The sequence below is a fragment of the Coccinella septempunctata genome, chromosome 2 (genome assembly GCF_907165205.1).
Source record: "Coccinella septempunctata chromosome 2, icCocSept1.1, whole genome shotgun sequence".
Classification (NCBI taxonomy): Eukaryota; Metazoa; Arthropoda; class Insecta; order Coleoptera; family Coccinellidae; genus Coccinella; species Coccinella septempunctata.
The window spans coordinates 3,912,056-3,937,463 of record NC_058190.1 but is presented as its reverse complement, the minus strand read 5'-3'; the positions used below and the strand labels follow the sequence as shown (position 1 = coordinate 3,937,463).

The following is a 25,408-nucleotide window of genomic DNA, read 5'->3' as shown; positions in this document are numbered from 1 at the left end:
AAATCTTAGTAAGTCCGCCAGAAAGCCTTCAAACACATTATCAGCCTGGAGAATGAAACTCTAGAACAACTGTATCAATTCGGCATCACGGGCATTCTGGAAGCTAAAGGACAGAGTGTTTTAAAATCACGACCTCAATCTGAAGACCAAGACAGCTGTTTCCAGAGCAGCTTCTTTACGGAAGCGAAAGCTGGACGCCCTACAGGCGACATATTAAACAGCTTGAACAAACGCAACAACGTCATCTAAGACAGATAATGCACATCAGATGGTTTCACGAAGTTTCGAATGCAGAAGTCTTGCAACGCGCGAGTTGTACAACAATTGAGACCCAAGTAACGAGGGCCTGACTCAGATGGAGCGGCCACATTGTGAGGATGCAAGACACACGAATCCCCAAAATAGCTCTATGTGGCGAATTCACTGAGGGAGCCCGGAAACCAGGAGGCCAGTATAAGCGGTTTAACTATATACTACATCAATCCCTAAAATCAGTTAATGCCAATCATAACTGGGAACAACAAGCGTAAGACAGATCACAGTGGAGGTCTTTGGTACACAGTTATAATGGAAACTCGAGAAGGATACAGCGGCGGCCAGATCTGGTTGGTGACTATGCCCGGAGTGTGGTAGGATCTGTAGGTCACGGTTGGGTCTTTACAGTCACAGGAGGGCACATAGTCGCAATTAGCCCTGAAAAATTATAAGTCTGTTCGCACTTTTTTTTTTCTTTTTTTCTCTTTTTCTTTTTTTTCCCCTTTTTTGGTCTTTTTGTAGATTCATTCACGGCAACGGGATATAGCAATAAATGAATGACATGGAAACATGAACTAAAATTCAAGAAAAGAATTACGTGCAGTCATAGAACATCAACCTCCAAAATTTCATAGCCACTTGACGACGAATTTTTTTTGCACGCTAGAAGTAGTTCATAAACGTAAAGATGTAATATTGTGAAATGTCAACAGTTTCCGTAGAGAGTAGAAACTTTGAAATGGTTATAGATATTATTGAAAATGAGATCAGATATTTGAGAAGGAATTTCTCAACATTTGCAGACAGAAGAAAGTATTCTATTCTATCCAATAAAATGGAAACGACGGTCATCATCTACTCAAAGTTTATATAGTAGAAAGATAGGAAACGCCCTCATATCTCTAGTACTAAAAACCGACTAGATTTTGGTCAGTGAAAACACGCTTGACATTTGAGATGGCGCTGAAAACGCACTGTCAATATAGTTTAATAACAGTTTTCTGTTTTATAATTGAAGGGCGCGAAATTCGAATTCTATTCCTAGTATTTCATGTAGTATTCCTAGAATTTCAATATCGACTTTGTTGAGATCAGAAAATCATCCTGAGCGACAAAAAAAAATATGGTTTTCTTTTGTGGTCAGGATGTTAGTTTTCATCTGTTTGAAATCAATGTAATACGCTTTTGGATGTGCTATATTTTTATTTGCAATTTATAAAACATTTAAAAAAATCTGAAATTATGGACAACAAATAGAGCTTTGACTAGGACACGAAAGTATATGGTGATCTGCTATAATAATAATAATAACATTTATTTTCATAATCGAAATATATTACGAAAAGAAAATAGGTCAAACATGAGAAAAAAGAAATGACAAAAAAAATACTGCAATAGGATCTCATACACCCAGATAAGAATTGCATCCGAAATACTCTGCTATGTTGTAAGGTTCCAAGTCAGTTAGGAGTTTCCGAGTTTCTCTCTTGAATTTACTAGTATCTGTTAGAATCTGGAGTTCTTTTGGAAGCTTATTGAAGAGTGAGAGGCACATATATTCTACATTTTTTTGAGACAGTGTGAGAGAGCATTTCGGAAGGTGAAATGTCAAAGGTGTTATTTCTTTGCAATACGTTGTTTCGAATTGATAAACTTAATTGGATTTGTACATAATAAGAAGCAATATTCGATTTACATACAAATTTCAGATCTCTATATACTATTCATTTCCCCTCAATGAGCTTCTCATGCAAGAGATGCTTCTTGCATACAAATACAACAATTTACGTAGACAGTTGTCAATTAACTGGCAGTAAAATGTTCACTTCACATGGTGAAGTCAGTGGTGTTTGTTGAAGTCATTGTCTTAACGGAGCACTGAAAGTAAAAATCAATGAAAAACCGAGTCATACAGGGTGTTTCATGAGTCGTTGGCCATAGCCTAATGGTGAATACAGGTCATCCAGGACTTCCATAAAACTTGCTTTTTTTGTATCCTAAGGCTGTTAGTTTCGGAAATATGGGGTGATTAATGAATATTAGCCTAAATTTGCGATAGCCATAACTCTGGACTGCAAGGTCCGGTTTCGATCAAATTTTATGGGTTTGGCTCTTCCAAACGGTTCATGAAATATCAATATTTTCAGAATATCGTGATTTTTCATTAGTGTCCCAAAATTTATATTTTTTACATCCCTTACAGAAATGTTGTTATTGCCATGAATAATTACATAATTTTTTCTGAGAAATTCAATTCTCACTTTGCATGACACATTTGCTCAAGGGAATAGGAACCGGACGAATTCAAATTTTATGTCATTTTTTTCGAAATACGGTCCTGTTTTTATTCCTTCGATGATATTATTCATTGTCCTTAGCCGCGATTCTGAGTTATTTCAAATTATGTTCAACTCTTCTTCATTTTAAACCCTCAGCACATACTGAGTGTTCGTAAGAAAGTGTTCAAAAGTACGCAAAGTCGAGCTGTGAATTCTTTTGAAATTACATATTGAATTTAGATAGGTATAAATGATGTAAACCATCGTGGAAAGTATAATCCGTAAGTGTACTTGTTTCATTACGCACATAAATATTAAAATTTATTCTTCTACAATGAAAATGTAGGTACTATCATGAGATGTTATAAATGGAGTGCTTCTATCTCGACAGATCTCCTAGCGCTTAAAATTAGATTATTTATTGTCCTTCTTATCATATCGGGATTTTGTTTAACTTCTGGACAGGCTTCTTCTATCCTCTGCTGCAAATGCTCCCGTGAAGTCAGAAGTGTCTGTCACTTCTTCACACACACTCAGTGAGAACTGAGAGTTTAAAATGAAAAAGAGTTGAACAGAATTTTAAAAAATTTATATTCTCGACCGACGACAATGAATAATATCACCAAAGGAATAAAAACAGGACCGCGTGAATTCGTTCGTTTCTTTTATTGTTGTTTTATGAAAAGAAATAAAAAGGTTATGGTTTTTCGGAAGAATAAATTTTAATAGTTTTGTGTGTTATGAAGCAAATACACTTACGGATTATATTTTCCAAGATGGTTTACATCATTTGTATCTAAATTCAATATGTAATTTCAGAGAATTCACAACTCGACTTTGCATACTTTTAAACACTTTTTTACGAACACTCAGTATGTGCTGAGGGTTTAAGTGAAAACTGAATTCTTTAGGAATGTTATGTAGTTTTTCATGGCAGTAACGAAATTTCTGTAAGGGATGTGAAAAATATAGATTTTGGAGCTTGAATGAAAAATCATGATATTTTGAGTACTGCCCTGAAAATATTGATATTTCATCATCCGTTTGGAAGAGCTTACTGAAGTGAACATACCCATAAAATTCGATCGAAATCGGACTTTGCATTCCAGAGTTATGGCTATCGCAAATTTAGATCAATATTCATGAATCATAACGTATCTCCGAAACTAATAGCCTTAGGATACAAAATAAGCAAGTTTTCTGAAAGGCCTGGATGAGCTGCATTCACCATTGGGTTGTGGCCAACGACTCATGAAACATCCTGTATATTACGAGTTTTAATACTTACGTTTCCATTTTCCTTAGTAAAGTAAGAACATTGATTTCGGAAATCCATTTTATTATTTGTAATTTATAATTTTCGAACGATATTTTTTAAGGTTTCCACCAAGAAATTAGACACAAATTTCAATAATCAACAACTAGAAGGAGCTAGATAAACAAAAAGCTGTACGAGAATCAAAACATTCAAAACCTCTTTGATCAAAATGGCTGCGAATGGCTCTCAAATTAATATTCAAACCAGTCTCAGAAACACATTTGAAACACAGATGGAGGAAAAGTGTAGTTTTGACTACCTGACAACGATGTTATCCGAGCAATTTCTGATGTAATGCCATTGATAAAATAAATAGACCAAGATGTCATCAATGGTGCTATACTCCATTCACTTTTATTTTAGCACTCGGTTGGCCATGGAAATTTGACACATTCTACTCTGTATTGTACGAAAATGTGGGGTTATAACACTTGTCAAAATATTCTTGGGTTTTAAATATGTTGTCTCTTCTACGTAAAAGTCTCAGTAATTATCACAATTTTATCACAATGTCGAATCACTTCGGAAAATATGAAATTGAAAATATGTGACGAACATAATTGACGTTTATATAATACAAACTGATTAAAGGTATACCAAATCTAGTTATTTGCATGGAAAATACAAGAGATCAATTTTTGAATATATTTATTTCTGTTATGGAAGAAAATTGAATTATTGACACATCATATGCAGTAGCTTGAGGAGAGTTAATGTTGGTCATTTTCTTTGGCTGAAGGTTGAATACGATACATAAGTTGAAGATTTGAAAAAAATCAACCCGAAGATGAAATGCATCTGATACAGTGGTTGGCACCATGTGTATCTTTCGAAGGAATTAACAGATAATTAAAAGAATGTTAAATTCTTCAACAAAAAATCATCTTGCATCAATGTCAAGTCAAAAGAATTAATGGAAGTTTCAAGGCAAGAGGGACTTCGCCTTTAAACAAAAATTTCAAATATAACATGAATTAACAATTAACAGGACAACTGTGTGTTTTTTTTATATATTGATGTGATGATTAGATATTCATTGATCAAGGCATTTACAATGTATAGGACAAGTCAAATGAAAAATGGAAACATTTAATTTCTCGAACTTATTCTACTATGACATTCATTGAAAATCCTGTTTTAATTTTTTGCATTCGTTCACTCTTGATTAAAATTTTCAAATGCCGACACTTTTTTGAGTATTCCAATAGAAGGAAATTCTTTGTCATCCTCTTCATTCACAATCTTTCTGATTGTAGAAATGTTCAGCTAAAATATAAGTCGTTTAGATGCAGATGACACATTAAATAAATTCGCTTACATTGAATATGTTTGCTACTGTCTGATATATTCTAGATATTAGAGTATCCGGGTTACCTACTACTTGAATGTGCGGACCAGAATTCTAAATAACACTTCCTGAAACCCTGTCTTCTGTCTTTTTCAATCACTTTCAGCATTTTTGTAATATTAATTGGTATTAGTTGCGACCAAAGATTAAAGAGAAGAAAGATAGGAAACGCCCTCATATCGCTAGTACTAAAAACCGACTACATTTTGGCCAGTGAAAACACATTTGACAATGAGATGGCGCTGAAAACGTATTATCAATACAGAAAAACTGTTTAATAACAGTTTTCTGTTTTATAATTGATGGGCGCGAAATTCGAATTCTATTCCTTGTATTGAATTTCAATATTGACCTTGTTGAGACCAGAAAACAAAAATCCTGATCGACAAAACAAAAGTATGGTTTTGTTTTGTGATCAGGATGTTAGTTTTCATCTGAACAATGTTTGGAATCGATTGGTATCAATGAAATACGCTGTTGGATGTGATAAATTTTTATTTGCAATCTATAAAATATTTACAAAAATTTTAAATTATAGACAACGAATAGAGATTTGACTAGGATACAAGAGTATATGGTTATCTGCTATGGGTACGTAAAAGGGGTTTTTTCTGTGAAAACGTTTCGAATTAATAAAGTGATATGAATTTGTACAATTTATTTCAGAAATTAATATGAACCAATATTCAATTTACCGTCATAGGATACACATTTCCGTTACTTACATATTATTTACAAAATTTTCAGAACCACAATTGAAAAAAAAAACTTACAAAGGTATAAAAGCCTTGTATTCAAGCCCGTCAGTATAATTTCTTCATGCTTTTTCATGATTGCTTCATGGTATGGTCTCTTTATGACACAATATACAAATTGATTGACGAATGAACACTCACAGAAGGTTTCATAAAACTTTGACCAACTTTGACTTTCCAAACAACAATTTGACAGTCGCCCGATTTCCAAATCGAAATCCATAAAACTTTTGCATTTCTGAATATATTGAAGGCAATTGAGAATCTTTGAATGGACGTGTAAAAGTCATAATTTCGCCTAAATGAGCCCTTCATGTAAGGGATGCTTCCTGCATACAACAATTTACGTGGATGAACAGTTCTCAATCGACTTTACAGTAAAATGTTCATTGCACATGGTGTAGTCAGTATTGTTTGCAGGCCTTTACGCTCTGAAAATTTTATCCACTTCGTAGCACTGAAAACAAAAATCAATGAATGACCGAGCCACATGTTACCAGTTAATACTTACATTCCCATTTTCCTTAGTAAAATTCGTTTTATTTGATCCACAGTTCTTCACCATACAATAATTTTCGAACGATATTCTGAGGTTTTCGCCAAAAAATTAGACAAAAATTTCAATAATCAGCAGCTAGAACGGGCTTGAAAAACAAAAGGCGATACGAGGTTGTCTATGGATACGAAAATCGAAACATTCAAAACCTGTTTGATTAAAATGGCTATATAACTCTCGCAAAATTTCATATTTCCCTCGAATTAAAATTTTAACTAGTCTTAGGGCATTAAAAACACATTTGAAACACAGATGGCGCTCACATCACTCTAGTCGCCTTGTTTCCTATCTTTCTACTCTATAATCTTTGAGTTGTGGCAACTGCGTTGTGACATCAACGACATTTCATGATTGCTCCATTCTAGTTACAAAAACTTGAGAAAATTATTTCATGACCAACCGAGTGCTGAAATAATAATTATTGTTTCAGGTTATTTTACTCAGTGTGCGAACCCTTCATATAATCATCAAGTACGCCCTCCATCTCTACGACATGCGTCACGAAAATGCCCTTCCAATAGTACCCAACGAGGAAAGTAAGGTTTGGGAACGAAGAGGTCCAGTCATCTACTACACTGAATTGAGTTTCGAGATGATCGCCTTAGTCATCGATTTCGTGCATCACTTGCACATGCTGATTTGGAGCAACATTTTCTTGTCTATGGCCAGCCTTGTCATATGCATGCAGATGAGGTATCTGTTCCAAGAAATTCAAAGGAAGTACAAGAAGCACAGGAATTATGTATGGGTCAGGAACCATCTAGAATTGAAGTGAGTATACAGAAAATTTATTTTGCTTTTTTTATTATTGTTGATAATAAACTTCTGCGATCTAGAATAAGATCCACAAACATCATAATCCCCATTGATGACTTCACTTTTTTTTTCTTTTTCAGTTATCCCATGGCTACTTCTGCTGAGTTGACCGAAAATTCCGACAACTGTGCAGTCTGTTGGGAGAAAATGGAGAGTGCACGTAAACTTCCTTGTGGTCATCTATTTCACAAGTAAGTAATACTCCTTATATAAACTGCTCGTCAAAATTTAACAGTCCTGAATTAATCTGTGTTTTCTCTTCAGAAAACCTCAATTTCTTTCTGAAATGAGTTTTTCAGGTTGAATTAACAAAGTGATGTTTTCACAATAACAAAAGTACTATATTTGTAAAAGTGTAGAATTTTACGAAAAACCGAGAAATTCTGTAAATTTCAAAAATTCAGCCCTTTTGTTAAATTTCTTCTTCTTTGTGCCTCACTGTGGAAGGCTTTAATAAGTTCATCCTCTCCAGACTTCCGAAGATTCTTCATTAGAAGATTCACTTTTTCCTATATAAAGATTTCAACAATCTTCTCTAGCATAAATAATCAATTTCGTTGAATGGAGATATCGTAGAAGGGAAGTCTGAAGTCAAATATCTGGAAATAACCCTAGATCGCATAGCATAGCATTCTGTGGAATAAGCATATTCAAACTACTGCAAGTAATGTGATAAGAGCTTTAAAGGCGTGAAGAAATCTAGCCCGTACTGCTTGGGGTTGACTTACGTCATTACTGTGAGACCCATAATAACCTATGGGCCAGTAATCTGGTTTGCTAAAGCAGAGCAGACGGAAATATTACAAAGGCTTGTCTGTGCGTGCATCACTGGAACTACGAGAACGTGTCCAACTGGATCAGTTGAGGTCATCACAGATCTTACTCCTCTTCATCTAGAGATAGATAGGGTAGCCAATGAGACCATTCTTTGATGAGAGACCAGGGTGGGCAAAATCGTTGTCTACTAAGGGAATCTCCAGAACTATAGCAGCTAGAAGAAAACGAATGACACATTTCCGAGCTCTTTTTCAGAGAAACAAGGAATAATGAAAACCGTAGCCACCTACGATTCTTCGTTTTCGAGTTATTAACAGAAAATGAAATTTTGACTATTTCGAAAAGTTCTCATAACTTTTGTCTTCGAAGTTACAGATCTGTACCTTAAATCTTCTACGGACAAATTTTTACGTAGAATCCACTGACGAGCTCAAAATATTTTTTCATCTCGAATCATAAGGCGAAATTTCGTTTTTTTGAAGGAAAACTTTTATTGAATTTTTTATTTTTGGAGAAAATCTTTGTCGGTAGATTCTACGTATAAAGTTGCCTAAGAAGATTCAAGTTTCAGATCTGCAACTTCAGAGACAAAATGTGAACTTTTCGAAATCGTCAAAATCTCAATTTTCGTTAATAACTCAGAATCAAGAAATGATAGTTCGGTTCTGTTTTCAGATATGATTTAGTCAGGAAAAAAGAGCTCGAGAATATTTCATCCGTTTTCTCTAACTAGTGATGTTATGATTGAAAAATTAGGCATTGGGAGAATATATTTAACGCCATGTAAAAGGGGAGAATGGGAAAATGGATACACCACCCAAAATTTCAAAATTAGTACCACTAAATGGTTCAAAAACCACGATAGGGGTTGGCGCTGGTACGTACAGGGCAAGTACCAAGTGTACACTGTCGTTGAGCTCCTGTTCGAGGGATTTGCAGGCAGAATACTCGCAATTGGGAATTCCAAACAAGCGATACACCCCCTGGTGTCAATTTTTGTAGGTAAAAAGTTAATGCACTTTTGTTTGTTTACATCGAGGAACGGAGAATATTTTGGTGTTTCAATAAAAGTTTTTATATATCTTAATCTGTTGAAAATATCTTAATCTATCCCTTGACAATGGCGAGAGCTTAGTTTTCATAATTTGCATCCTTTGAACAAATCTCCGATTACGACCTTCTTGTGAAGATGTTGGTTTTTACTATTTTCCACGATGAAATGAACGTTTAAGGACATATGTATCTTGTCCTTATAGCACAGTAAAGTTTTTGTACATTTCAAATTGGTTGCTAAGAACGGAAGGTGAATTAACTAACCTGTAAATGTATATAACCTCAAATAAAGGATTTATACAAAAAACAAATCTGTTTCCCCAGAGAGGACTTTTTCACCTAGTAAGTTGATAAACATATGAATATCGATAACATTCACACAAAATTCATTTAGAAAATGATTTCTGATTTCCAGTTCGATTTGGACAAGTTTTCTTAGCATCAATATTGCAAATTTAGTCATTGTATATAGTGGAGAAGGCAAGATATCATAGTTGTAGCTCTCCACATAATCGATTTCCTTCTATTATGATCTTGAAAAGAGCCAAGAAGTTCGGATTCAAAAAATATTTTTTTTATCAGCTGATTCAGAACATGGTCGGAATTTTTTTTATAAATACTAATACTTCATGACATTTATTGACCTGAAATTCATAGCAATTGAATCCAGTTTCGACAACCAATCTTCAAAATCGAAAAAAAAACAACTATAAACTGACAAAAAGGATTTATTTGGCAAAACTCTCCAAATCCCCTTTAAAAATGACAATGAGTGCATTAACTTCTTATTTCGAACTGTCATCACCATGTCTCTGCAATCTAAATTTGAATACAGTGAATCTAACGAGACAGTGGCGACAATTGGAAATTTAGCGAGAATATGGCGGCTTAGAAGCACAGATTTCAATGCTATGTTCTCTAATTCGGAATGCGGATTGGCTCACGTCACGTCACGTGACCAAATCCGCCATATTCTTGCTAAAACTATGAAAAACGAGACCACAATTGTCGCCACTGTCCCGTTAGAGTCACTGTACATTTGAATTCCCAATAGACTGATGCTTAGACATAAACCAGGAAAGAATGTGACATACGGCCGTTTTCAATAACCTATCCAAGATAAGGGATAGATCGCTATCTCCAGTTTGTCTGCCTATCTATTCTTGGTTTGCATTTCACAATTATGGTTTGACGTTATCTATCTCGAGGCAAGGATAGATAGGGATCTACTCAGCTCAGACCACAGAACACTAATATAAGACCTCACATTATTAATTCATTTCTAGTGTTTGAGATATTGGAGTGTGTTAGAAACTAGAAAGTGTAAATATTTGAAGATTATGTATAAAAAGTTAATCGTGTGTGTATGACTGAATACCCGTATGCACCGTTTCATTGAACGAGCTTAATTCCTTAATGTCTTTTTTCCCATAGAGATTCTATGCTTAAACGTCGTTCAATGAAAGGTGCATACGGCAATAAATACATCACAATAATTGTTGGTCGAGATTCTGAACCACGCAATCATAGATTAAGGTGGTGTAGATAGGAAACTCTCACCAGAGACAACAACGAGACGGTCAACTCCTTCACTAAATTTGTCCGATTCAGGCTATGTCAATCATCTTTGTCTATTTCAATGGAAATAACATAAATCTATCTTTGTCTAACATCAACGGCCCTGAATGTAGAGGCGCTGCATACGGTTTTGCTGGCGTTGCCAAATGTATAAATATAAACTGCCATTGCGAGATAATTAACAAAATCAATGTTCCATTTCCAATGGCGAAAGCGCTATTCTATGTTCATCAGTCCACGTGCAAATACTTGTGGCAACACGGAATACAGCTACACATGCGTCAACTGAGTGACAGTGGTTTGAAATTTAAATTTTGTGAGACTTTGTTTGTGACAAATTATTCTTTTAAAATGGTTAAATGTTTTATTTGTGGAGCTGGAGAAGATGAAGTTCCAAAAATGCATCGATTTCCAACTAATATTAACAAGTAAGTTGAAGATATTTATACCATAAATAATCAACTATGTAGTGGCAAAGAGGACAGGGGAAATAAAAATCCTCAATGAGATGCCGACGTTTCGACCTTTATTTCTGGTCAGGACACGAATACCAGTGATGAATGATATTTATATCAGTGATAACTGTGAATACAATGTTGTTTTTTATATTTTCAGATCCAAAATCTGGCAAGAAAAATTAGGAATGAGATTCATGGGAGAGAATCTCCGAAATTACAGAATATGCTCTAAACATTTCACTCTAGAATCATACACAGATTCTATAAATCATAGACTGCTCAGAGATGCAGTTCCAATGCAGTTCTTCAATAAATCACTCGCTTCGACTTCTGCAACGCCAGTTGAAGAAGTCGAAGAAAGCAGATTTATTGTATCTGAAAGTAGCAATGATATGCCAATCGAATCTGATATCCCAAATATTATTGAATCAGGTATGTTTTAAATCAGGACCGAATCTCTAGACTCTAGTGTATAAAACGCCACGATTCAAAAAAAACTTTGGCGCCCTTTTTCTTTTGTTTGTATGCTGTTATCAAGAATATTTCAATGTGAGAGGAATTGAAAATTTTCAAAAACTGTAGGTATATAAAAATTGAAGTTCACATTGTTTTTAGATGCAGAGGGGTCCTCTAATAGTATACAGTTGGATCAGCCACAAACACCCAAACGAAGAGGCAAAATTTTCAGAGATATAGAAAATTTCTCCATAATACACTCTTCACCTAGGAAAAAGAAATTGGTGAGAATCATCCAACAAAAAGAAGACCACTTACGGAAACTCAAAAAACAGTGTAGACAAAAGTCTAAAACTTTAAGGAGCGTTTTAGAATTGTCTGATGCCCCAGAGGTTCGAAATTTATATGAAAACATGCCTAAAACATCCTGGAATTTCATGATGTCTCAATTGAGATGTTCGAAAGTGAAGGGTAAAAGAGGCAGAAGATGGACTTTGGACGATAAAATTATGTCTCTATTATTATTGAAGAAAAGTCCCAGATGCTACAAATTGCTGAGCTCCTTTGTTGCGCTTCCTTCACGTAACACTGTATTGAACTTGCTCAAAAAGGTGCCATTGAATGCTGGAATAAATAAAAACATTTTTGAGCATATTAATGAAAACATAAAAGAGGACCTTGATCGCTGTTGCGTGTTGCTCTTTGATGAAATGGACATCAAAGAAAACTTGTACTACGATAAGGGCCAGAAGAAAATCATTGGCTTTGAGGACTTTGGAGGAGAAAGAAGTGGAAAACAGGCTGCCAGAAAAGTTCTAGCCTTTATGCTTGTGGGACTAAACCGTAAATGGAAGCAACCTATAGCGTATTACTTTACCCACAAGAGTTGCAGTTCGGAAATTCTTAGAAATTGTCTATTTGATGTCATCAAAGCTGTTACAAACGTAGCAAAATTAGACATTGTTGCAACTATTTGTGATATGGGTGTTAACAATGTCAAGTGCCTGAAAGAATTGGGTGTGACAACTCAAAAACCATATTTTATATATGGAGCCAAAAAATTTTTTATTATGTACGATGTCCCTCATTTATTAAAGCGTACTTATGCTTTATTCAGGAAATACAATGTATTTCTCAACGTTCAAATAGAAGAAAGCGTTACAACTATGGAGGCCAAATTCTCGCATGTTCGTTGGGCTTATGAGCATGACAAGGCATCTCCTTATGTCTTCAGGTCCCTTCATAAGCTGAAAGACAATTTTTTTGACCCAATCATGAAGTATGCCATGAAGGTTAACATAGCTGCACAAGTAATGAGTAGAACTGTGTCAGCATATTTGTACTCGATGATAAGAAATGGTAAAATTAATTTCAAATTTATCATTATATTTTTTCATCGAATATCAATTTTTAGGAGCAATGCAACAGGAGTGTATTGCTACAGCCTCATTCCTGATGGAAGTGGATACGCTGTTCGATAGTTTTAATGGGAACACCAACCAGTCAGGAAAGGAGTTGAAATGTAATATTACTGAAAACTCTCCTCATAATGAATATTGGCCAAAAGCTTTGCAAATGGTGAAGAGTTGGAAATTTAAAAGGCTTTCAAAAAGCGGGCAGGTCAAGCAAAGTACACCACCATCTCAAATGGGTTGGATTACATCTCTGAATGCTATCAGGGGAATCTGGGCATATGTGCATTCTAAAGGATTCACAGTATTGCGTCCAAGGTCTCTAAATCAAGATCCTTTAGAGAACCTATTTGGATGCATCAGATATGGATCAGGATGTAATGATAATCCCTCTGCTTTTCAATTTGTGGGTAGTTTGAAAGCCCAAATTTTAAACAATCTAATTCATTGTTCCACTCATTCAAATTGTGAGAAGGACAATAATGATCTTCTCAGCAATTTAAAATCATTTCTGGAGAAAGATGAGAAAGAAGGAGAATATCAACCTAATGAAGTTGAAGTCATATGTATGCCAGAAATATCAACAGAGGAGACGGTATCCATAATTGAAGCAGATGTGAATGGGGGCCGTGCAGAAACTTTTTCAGTAGCTTATGTTGCTGGTTTCATTTTGAAAGGCATCTATAAGAAAATAACGTGTACGGGTTGTTCTGCTCTATTGTCATCAGATGTTTTGGAGGCACACAACATGTTCATCTGGAACAAGGAATGGTCAGATGATAAGAGGAGTTTGTATTATCCAAGTGTTGTATTCACAATATCCATTGCACAAGGTATAGCTTCTTTGGAGAATTTTATGGTGGATAACTCTAATATTTCTGACCTTCCATATCATGCCTCTAAATTTGTTCATAATCACATTGATTTTTCATGGTTAACATGTGAACAACATTGCGAACAGATAGAAACTATAACAGTGCAAAGTATTGTAAATATTGGAATAGTCTGGTGGGTTAAAAGGGAAAACCAGAAATTTAAAAACCAAAAAAATGCTATAATCAAATCGAAAAAATTGATGAAAATGAAGAATATGTGAAGGTCATTTGACCTATTTTGTTGTTTATACGTCACTTGCTTTATATTTTACTTGTTTTGTTTTATATTTCCCTTTTTTAATACTTCAATTGTTCTCCTATATGTTTGTTATTAGTTTCATTCAAATTCAAATAAATCGTAAAACCACCATTCGAAAAGTTGTATTTCCTTCCAAAAATTTTCACGCAGCCATATTGATAGCGAAATTGTTTGCCAATTGATTATAATAATCAACATGGCAAAAATTTCAGCATCAATTTTATGGTTGCGCGAAATTGCTCCCATACTTCAAAACAAGAAAACAGTAATACACAAAAGAATAATTCATAATTCCCGCGCTAAACGCTACACCAGTGCCTTTGGCGCCATCTACAAACAGGTTCGATGCTGTGAGACAAGGATGCAAAACATCGGACGAAATATAGTGGGGAGTTGGGCGTCTCGTTGTTGTCTCTGCTCTCACAATATTTTGAAACATTGTTCACCGCGACCTCTGGTGGACTGGGGTGAAGCTTGAGTAGATCTGGTTTTGAAAAAAAAGCTGTGTGTTGTCAAACAAAAAGAACGAGTATAATTTCTGTGCTTTCAGTATATCCTCCATACATTGCAGGAAATTCGAGTTGTCCTTGTCCATGTGAACGAAAGAAAACTACTTGACAATTTATTCGTATTCATTGAACTAAAGAAAGAAGTTAGTTAGTTAGTTAGTTCAATGTTCGTATCAAATAATATAAACACCAATGTACTGGTATTTAGTTCAGATGAAACATCAGTAGTTTAGTATTTTTAGGATAGGAATAAATCACCGCAGTAGTATTCTTTCATTCGCATAATTTTCAACGTAAAATAATGCAAAGGAAAAAATAAGGATAATAGGGCATTCTTTATTGTATTATTTTATTAATTGCATGGATCAACAAGTAATAAAATATACTCTATCAAGCTGCATTCACAATCAATTCGCGGGCCGAAGTGCACTTCGGCACGAAATTTACCATTCGCAATAATCTTGGAACCAAATACTCAAATGAATCAAAAATGTAACTGATCAAAACATAAGCATCAGCATCATCTATAGCCGGCACGAAATTCCTTGCCGAAGTGATAGTTTGCAACTTGCAAGAAATTTTGTCTTGAATTTCATTGTGAATGGTAACGGAGAACGCCATCTGCTAAGCTTCCGTGGCGAAGTGCACTTCGGCCCGTGAATTGATTGTGAATGTAGCTTAAAGGTTTATTTTTTCGTTTATACCAGGAGTCCAGTCTTACATTCGAACCATTTTAGTAGGTATAGGAAAGTTTTTCATGATAAGCTATTTCACAGTCGCCACAATCGTAATTTTCACGTAGAATTACGCCTTCTCCAGCACGGGAATGAATTTTTTTTTCTAATCGGATATCCGGAAATATAGTTTGATTTTTTCCTTTTTGATATTTACTCTTACCGATACCTTATTGATCAATAGTTGAAAAATATTAAAATTGAGTCATTTCATAAGTGAGTAAAATTGGTAGTATCGTTCGTTACAACTTCAATGTATCGAATGTTAACAAGTCCATTTGAAAATGCATAATTCAATAGGTACCTAAAAATAAAACAGTTAACTAAAAATGTTCTTCGCATTACCTGAAGGGGATGAAAAAAACCTCACAAAATTATAGGAATAATAACTCGCTGCCTAAACTAGGATATATAAAATATTTTCAAACATTTCAATTCAAAAAAATTAATCTTCAAAATTTCAAATGACAGAACACAAATCTCTCCTTCACCTGTGAATGAAGTTGAAGGTTGAAGGAAATCTACTTTTTTCCAGCGTCATCTATTAATTGTATATTGAAAGAAACACTCATTAATTCACCCCAGGTTAAGAGAGGGCGCAAAAAAACGGTTTCGTCTCGTAGTATGGAAGTTTCCAATCTACATAACTTTAATCTATGCACGCAATACTTGAAAATGAATTCCTCAACCGTGAGTACCTTCAAATAAAAGCGCCGTTGTTATCGATATTCATTTTTCATTAATTTCAAGTTCTGAAGGCAATGATTTTTTCAGCCTAAATCAAAATCAATGACTAAAGAAAGGCCATGCGTTTGGTAGAATTTGTAGCAGCTGATGGGGTTATTACCAGCAGAGGAGAGTTGGAGATGATTGACCGAATCCTTCAACTCTTCGGTTTCAATTTTCCCACATCGCGCCCTCAAATATGGATTAATTAAATCCAATATTTCACTCACAGCACCTTTGCTCAGTTGAATTCTACATGTGAACTCGTAATCATTCAAAATAATCATGTAATCAACTCGTGCTTTATAAATTTTTTGTATTATGGTCTCTTCCAATTCACTTTCAACCATATCTAATAATTCCATGTCGCTGTCGTCGCTACTCAAATAATCCATTTTTCAAAGTTAATTACAATTCAATTGTCAAGAAAACAGCACTGAAATGCACCCTGATAACAATTTCCAATGCTTATCTCTACCCCTTACTTACAATCGATGGTTTACTTCAAATTTCTTTGAAATGCAGATAGGCGCATATACAGGGTCTTTCACGAGGAACCTCACCCATATTTATACGGGAAACTACTGAACGTATTTTCATGAAATTCAGCACTTATAAGTATTTCACGGTGCTGATGAAATCTAAAATATTTTCAAGGCATGAGCACCTCCGGTTTTTCCGGAAATGACGTCAACTTCTGTTTTTCAAATTAGAACACCATTTTTTTATTGCAGAAATAGATTCCTCAAAAAATTTCAAGTTATTTTGATGTAACATTTTTCAGTTTTGGTTGGAAAATTCTCTCTGAGCGGGAAAATTCGAAAAAAAAATCGAAAATAGAGCTCCGCTGAAACAAGAATAACTTCGAGGTTTTTGGATGGAAAATTTTCATTTTTGGGATTTTTCAAGATGTAAGATTGATGTATCCACTTTAAAAATCGAAATCGCGATTCATGATACAGGGGGTGAAAAAATCGCTTTCAAAGTTAGGGATGACAAAATCGTGAAAAATCAATTTTTTCAAATTAGAACCCCATTTTTGTATGGCAGATATTGAATCTACGTTAAAAAATAATGTGAGTGTATGCATCCCACCCTTGCCCTAAAGTGGATATTTTTTGAGTTATTCACAAAAAAGCCCTTCCAGATACTGGAGTTCATTGAAACTCTAGAGCTGGAGGGAGAGTTGTAGATGGCGCAGTTGTGAGGCACAATAGACCTTAAGCTGGAGTGGAATGTAAACACCCCTTTCCAAACTATAAGTAATCGAAATCCTCGAGTCACTCATGAAATTAACAGTTTTTCCTTCCTGCTGTAATGTACATGGGAATTGTTATATGATTTTTTTCAACCAGTATTAATGCTAGTTTTTCATTCCACAGCACTTGTCTTCTATCTTGGCTCGAACAAGATACAACTTGTCCGACATGCCGTATGGCATTGAACATACAAAATCCTGCGGTCGCAAGGATAGAATCGCCTGATTTACAAATGGATCCACCACAGATTGTGAGAAGACAGTTGAATCATTTTTTTCATTTCGATGGTGAGTTCAGAAAGTCACGATCAATCATTTCATTATTTTTTTCGCAACCGTCTCGTAAATGACATTGTTGATATGATTCATCGAATAAAATCATTTTGGGTGATCTATGGGCAGGTTTAACGATAACATAGACGCAGTATCTCATTATGACAACGCGTGTCGTGTGACATTTGTTTGTATTTTTCCCTTTCATCGTACAAAACTACTACAAAAGAAATATTGTACGTAACACGCCTACGGCTTGTTCTGGAAAGTTTCTACGCGTCTGTAAAATATCACTTTCGGAGATCGTTACATAGATTACTTATGTTGTACGTTTTGTTTGCAGGGTCGAGGTATGTTTCTTGGTTACCAAGCTTTTCTGTGGAAGTGAGTCACGCACAGCTCGTCCGACAAGAAACAATGGCTTCTAACTCACAACTGGATGCTATGGCAAGACAGGTAAGTTGATATAAGGCAGAACGATTCAGAACGAGAGGAAAATTCAGAGACTATATGTAATTATGTAACGACCAAGCCAAATTTGCGACATATATTCTTCATTAATCTTGGGAATGAAATGACGTAACCTAGCTTTACTGCTGACATTAGTTTTAACGAATTTTTGTGTGAAATGGAAGATTGATTTATGATTAAATAAATTTTCTATATAAATATTGAAATATATAGAGGATGTAGAAAACATGTTCCACAAGGACCCCCCGTTACTTCTATTGATTGTTTTCAGTAACATTCAATCCTAAATGAGTTTAGTAACTTACTTTATCAGCCTCTATTTTTAAAAACCAAGACAAATTTGAGGTTGAAAGAATTTTAGTTACATAGGGACTGATCAAAATTTTGATCTGAACCGTTCGACAAATTTTATGTCTTTACAATTACGAGGCTGAACTTGAACGACTTGTGTATTCCCAGTTCATTTTCAATCCATTTAAATTTTGACTGAGATAATATACCTTTTTATTATAACTCCTTACCTCATATGATTTTCACCATATAATCTGTGTTTAGTTCGAAAAACAAAGGTAATTGAGAACCTTCAGTCCTTTTCCAACACAACAGTTCCTACAATTGCAATCGAATGTGTTAATTACATTCTCGTGATCAAAGATCCTTTATGTATTAACTATAAAAGTCTAGTTTCTTTACACTTTAGTCTTGCTTATATCGATCAAGTACATGGTGAAATAATTGATCCTTGATACTTACAGCTACAAGAGACTCAAATGGCTCACAATGGAGAATTCTCCTCAATTTGGGTTATCACAGCGTATCCTAGTTTAAACTGAATAATTCTAAGTTTCATTCATGAAATTTTCAAATACACCACGGAAACCATTCAAAACCATTCTTCAAATATGAGGTTTTAAAATTTCAATCGCTTCGTCTCCAGTTCACTATTCGGCAAGAGCGCCTACTAGAAAATAAAAAGAACAATGGCTTGTTTATAAAATAACAGCTGTTGATTTACACCCATCATGAGGCGCGTACTCACTGGCGAGCCTCAACAGCAACCGGCCAAAATTCCATAAAATTTAACGACCTTTCTCGTTCGTCGCAGACTTCATAGATATCCATCTTTGTTTATCTTATCAAGATAGTGTATTTGTTTTCCTTTATTATCAACGCATATTTCAGTCGATGTTGTCAACTTGTGCCTAAAGCCCGTTTGTAACAGCCGAGAATTCTCTACCAAATTTTGGTAAGAAAACGGCAGAGATTATTTTGTATGCAACTGAACAGAGAATTCTACCCAAAGTGTGTATGTAACGGTAAAGAATTCACGGCGCATGAAATCTCGAGTAAATTTTCTAGAAAACTCTCGGCTGTTGCAAACGGGCTTTAGAAACGAAACGAAATACCCATTTTAATTTTTCATTTTCAAGTACTAAGACCCGTTTGCACCAAACGCACTTAGTGTTAAGTGTCCCTTAAAATGAACCCTTAACTTGAATTACGTTGCACCAACTGTTAAGTGACATTCAAATGCCTAAAGCTAGACTTAAATTAAAGCGCTTATGTAATGACCATTTAGGTATTTAAGGTCGGGATTCTAACCTAAAATAATTTGTTGAACTGGCTGCAGAACTTCCCATTTTTGATGGATTTTGAAAATTGAATGAATTCATTACTGCATGCCAAGCCTTTTCTTTTCGCTTTATTGTAATGCCATCAGTCTTTTTTAAGTTTCAATTTTGTGTCACAAATCATACTATAGTTAGCAACAAACTCTTTTCTTCTGTTGAGAAGTTGAGTGCCCTTCGTGAATTACCACCAATTGCTTGGCAATCATTCACCGTATTCGTACTAACAAGGACAATAAGGACATTTTCTTCACGTTCCTCTTCAACATTAATAAAACAAATTCGCACAAGAACTTACAAAGAAAGTGTGGTACTTATATAAACTTAGGTACCTTTTATTTGACAATCATTATCAATATAAATGCTAATTGAACAACAAAAAGTTGTTACTCTTTGATAATATTTTAATAATATTCTTGACACTGACTGACAGGACAATAAATTTAGGTTAATGAAATGACAACGATCATCGGCAATCGGCCAACCAATGAAATGGCTTTATTGGACTAGGATGAAGTTGCACCAAAATAAAAAACAGAAATATCACTAGATATAAAAACGTAAGGGCCCCTTACTTAAGATTTTGTTAAGCCACAGTCGTGCAACTGAGAATAAAATTAAGCGTCCATCAAAATAATTTTTTTTGGGAAACGGTTGAAATGGTTTTTTTCAAAATGTCACGTTTCAAAGATATTTCATAAAAAATACATCATTTTCGTCAAAAGGAATATTCCCTATTATCTCGTTCATTCACAAAATATTTCGGTATCGAAGCTATCATAAATTTCGAGTCGCATTTAAAAAATTTTGGGAATGTTTTCTGAGACATCGGAACTTTTCAGTATAAAAATTTGGTAACTCTGAAAAAACCTGATTATGAAAACCAATCATATATGGGCATAACAGAGGAGAATTAATCGAAGACAACTAAAACCAAAGTTTGTGGAGTTAACCTAACTCTTCGACCAAAACGAAACGATCGAAATAAATCGCTGGTGCAGCGGCAACGTAGCACAGTGTTGAAAACATACACTGTCAGAAATCGCTCGGTTTTGTGTTTTTTAAGTTTTGTATCGAGCTTTGTTCTATTCAACAGATATAAAATACGACACGTTCTGTTCATGTAATGGGCTACACCTGACGTAATCTATTCTGATCAGTTTCCCAAAAGATCCCACTCCGGATATCAATTGTTATGAAACACGTCAATCGATTTTCAATTACCACCATTTTTTTGCGATAAAATAAATGTAATTTCTCTCCAGGTTCAAGAGTTATTTCCAAATATGCCAATGTCTGTTATAACGGAAGATTTGAGGAGCACCAGATCAGTCGAACAGACTGTTGAAAACGTTCTCGATGGGAGACTCGTGGCTCCTCCTATATTTAGGGAACCGGAAACGATATCTGTCAGAAGACCCACGGGAATGATACATCCTTCAACTTTCTCCAACGAGGATATCAGTACGAAGAACTGGGAGGAATATACTGCAGAGACAGTTGAGAAGTGAGTATTTTTTAAGGTCACAGTTGGAAAACACATATTAAAATTCAAAATCTTCCATAGCGATGATACATCGAGTTTAGGAAGCAGATTCTCCAAGTCGTCACAGGAAAGGGAAAAGATCCTACAAAAACGCAAAGAAAACCTTATTCACAGGGCGAGGAAAAGGTACATTGAAAAACGTAGATCAACCCTGAGCCCTCATTCAGATTTGCAAAGTTGAATAGTGATTGATTCGATACATGCGGATAACTTTGTTGAGAGTAGAACGGGAGATTGCCGTCGACTAGAATGCGATAGTTTTATTGTACAAAAATGGCTGCTGAAAAAAAAAATGGGGTTTTTGATAAATTTTTTCGAAACCCATTTGATTCAATAAATATTGAAATTTTCAACTATAGGCTCAAACTTTGTGTTATTGATGTTGATTCGAAGTTATGAGTTATGATTTATGAGATAAATGAAAAACATTGGTTGGAAGTTCGTCTTAGGGCCGGTTTATTCATTCTCTCCATAAATTGTTCGTTAAATTTCGCTTGTCGAATTTGATGTTCAAATTCAAGAAACGAAAGATAACGAACAATTCATAGAGGGAATGAATAAACCGGCCCTCAGTCACTCAAATTTGGAATCTTTATCCAATTCTACAGAGATATTTCGATTTCATATTGATTATGTTGTAGAGATTTAATGAATTTTTTTTTTATTTCGACTGTAACTGGCTGGAATGGCCTTTTTTTTTCTCCACATACAAAACGTGAGCGATCTTCTTACCCAAACATCACATGCAGTATAAACATTGCCAAATGTGATTATTAGTTTTTAGGATACTAAACTAATCCAAGGTTATTATATTCATTCAAGAATTGTTTAGAGTGAGATAAAGCATTACTATTTTTATTTTACTTCTTATCAGACGTGTTGCTTATTCAATGACAAGTAAAATTATATTTTACTCAAAGATATTGCTTCATCTTTATAGTTCGTATTGTGTAGGCAACATTTATAAGCCTCTATATAGTGTGATGAAAAGTAACGCACAAAATTCATATCTTCTTTATTTAATATTTTGTAGAAAAATGCTCGAACAAATCAGCTATATTTTAGTCCAGCGAACACCACAAGTCGTCCTGTCATATACCATACAGGGTGAGTCAACAGTGCTAGAACGGTATAATGCGGGCTAACTTTAGGGCGATCTAAAAAATTGCAGAAGACTCGAAAACTTCGATATCCAATAAAAAAATACTTTTCATGATGCAATAAAACCATCATAATCATGAAATTTGTCAGAAAAGGAGGCCTACGTCAAAAAGGCACACAATTATATGGGGTATTTCCAAATAAGAATTGCATATAGGTTCAGAACATGACATGAAAATTGGATATTATCATTTGAAAGCAAAAATAATTTCATCTTATGTGCTGGTTTGAATCTCAGTCCAAAATCTCTAAGAGTCAACAAACCATCTGTTGACTCACCCTGTACAATTCGGTATCAGATCATCTTTGAATTTTGAGTGGAATTTTGAGCTTGATGTTTTAATATAAGAATTAGCAATGTGGATAATCCTGCCTAGAGAGCATTTTCGTTTGACATTTCCTTTCGAAACTTACGTTGAGTATTTAAGAATTTCAAATCGTCGCAATCCTTAAATGTCGCTTGAAATTGTTGTTCTTATATGTGGAAAAAATTCCGAGTAACAATCCTATAGCTCGACTGTAACGCCACCTACCGGACTCGATTATGTATCTACCTAGATACCTCACACAACAATTAATTGAAATCATCCCAGTGGATTTAGAACAATAAAGAATAAAGATTATCGAGTTCAATGTTTCATAAGTCGACTTCAACGCCACCTATCGAGCTCCTACGTCCGGTTTCATAATCAAATTTAAAATCTCTTTGTGTTCAAAGCGAAAACGATCAAGAGATTTCACTCGATTATATTGATGGAGAGAGTTTCAGTGAAGAATTCCTACTAGGTTATCTATTGTCGAATTATGCAGAAAACAGTTGAAGAGGTATGGAGTATGGAGAGTAGAGAGGGGGAGAACGATCGCCGTACTAAAAATGTGTCTCCAAAAACGGGGAAAATAGGAGTCGCTACGATCGCTGTGTTGATCGATAAGGAGTGGGGATTTAAGCGTCAATTTGAAATGAACAGCCTTCATTTTATTTTAGGTTATGTGTCATCGCAGATTTTTCAAATCTCTAATAAATTTTTTGAATTATATGCAATAAAATATAATTCACATTATGAAAGGGACTGAGTAATCAGCTTTATCGATTCATAAATAATAAATGACGAAATCAATGAAATTCAAAAAGAATCACTGATAAAAAAAAATGATATAATGTAATCTTCAAAATTATATACATTCGCAGTGAGGAGTAGAACATATCAAGACAACAAAAGATAGCAATCTCAGATTTATCACTTATTAGAGCAGATTCTGTTGCCAATACTCAGCTGAGAACCGATATAAACCATATATTATGTTATGCCAACAAATCTCTTCAAGAATATCCACTTCTGAACCATGTAGTTTTATTGGTTATATATTCATATTGAGAAGAGTCCACTTCTCATGAGGAATTACAATTTCAATTTTGTTTATAATGAATCCATCATCTTTTTTGATATCTTCATCGAAAAGTGCTCTTGACACACAAATTTATTCCGAGTCGATTCTTGAGGTAAGGTTTTTTTCCAATTTTCTCTCAAAAATGCACTCAGAAATTTATTCCTTCCTCCTTTTCTTTCCGATTTCAAACCATTCTTACACTAGCTCACGCTTCAACATTTCACCATGGTCATATGTTTTTCTCTTATCAAGAATCGAAAATATTCTAATCATCTGTCACCAGGAAGACAGTTCACTCAGCCATCTTCAACTAGTTTAAATCAAAATTTCGCCCTCCCGTGATCGCCAGCGCGCCTATTGGCAAAAACATGAACTACCTATTGGTACATATTTTAGAGGACAAATAATCTGTGGTCTCAAAGCAACGATCGTTCACCTTCTCTCTACTCTCCATACATTAAGGAATCAAGAACAAGGGCATCGATTCAACAAATAGTCTTATTCTTCTTCCTAAAGAATGATAAAAAACACACTTTTAACCCGACAAACAAAGCAGGGTGAAGACTAGCGGATTCTGTTGGTCTACATCTTGAACCTGATTGGCCCTTCGATATTTCTGCGATCTGATTGGGGCAACCTCATCTAGGCGGCAAGAGGGAACTAAATGCTAGTGCAAAGTATTTAAATGTTTCCCAAAATCCCCAAACTTACGTGGACTCATGAATTCAGTATATTTTTCCTCTTTGCTTAAAGCTTCCTTTAGTGTTATTTTAAGCAGTATTGAAATAGTAAACGCTGCTGATATGAATTTCTTGCGTCACTTTTTACTCGCTCTGTATTTGTAGAGTTCAACTAATTTTTTTTTGTTCCATGGGTTAGTTCCAAATAACTTAAAGATAAGGCTTTTTTAGTTTTGAATGCTTCATAATATTTCAATGAAGCTGGGAAAATAATTCTAGATACAATGTGTTGATAGTGGCCATTATAAATTTGAAAAGAAAAAATACGGTCACCTTTTACCTGTATTTATTTTTCTACACTAATGAGAGTTTATAGGCTGTGCAACATGGGAAATCATAATCTGAGTTCCTCAAGTAACATTGTTACTTTTTTTTTTCTTCGAAGCTGATATTATTGACAGCTTTGTACAACTTATTTTTATTTTTTCGATTCGCTTATCAGAAAAATGATTTATTCTGTTTCATCTTATGAATTGTAACATTTAATTTAAGAACCATCACTTAAAGACTTATTTATTATTTATTCAAGAATACATGTATGATTGAGTTTTCAAAATTTGCTTATCAATATAATTTTGATTCAGGTTAAAAATTACATAATTATTTTTGGATTTTAGTATAGTGCCCTACCTATACTGGGTGCTTCAAGTTATGCGGATTATTAGCCGTTTCAAGTGAAACGGATAATGACGTATTTGAAATTTATTTCCGGTCTAACCGGAAGTGCCACAATATATTTTAGAAGGAAAGACAAGTTTACAAGCCAATTATGAAGAAA

The 25,408-nt window shown here is 34.6% G+C and overlaps 1 protein-coding gene across 3 annotated transcripts in view; it reads left to right on the top strand.

Moving 5' to 3' along the window:
* LOC123306600 (E3 ubiquitin-protein ligase AMFR-like) overlaps positions 1–25,408 on the top strand; it is a 70,128-nt gene that overhangs the window by 44,293 nt on the left and 427 nt on the right. For 2 of the 3 annotated variants that reach the window (XM_044888670.1, XM_044888672.1), the window contains exons 4-9: positions 6,942–7,282; positions 7,408–7,518; positions 17,547–17,710; positions 18,039–18,151; positions 21,060–21,301; positions 21,362–23,188. In XM_044888670.1, the coding sequence (XP_044744605.1) occupies positions 6,942–7,282; positions 7,408–7,518; positions 17,547–17,710; positions 18,039–18,151; positions 21,060–21,301; positions 21,362–21,521 (1,131 nt within the window). In that variant the 3' untranslated portion in view covers positions 21,522–23,188. Of the gene's footprint in view, positions 1–6,941; positions 7,283–7,407; positions 7,519–17,546; positions 17,711–18,038; positions 18,152–21,059; positions 21,302–21,361; positions 23,189–25,408 lie in introns of those variants that run through there. The other variant, XM_044888671.1, reaches the window with a different exon arrangement.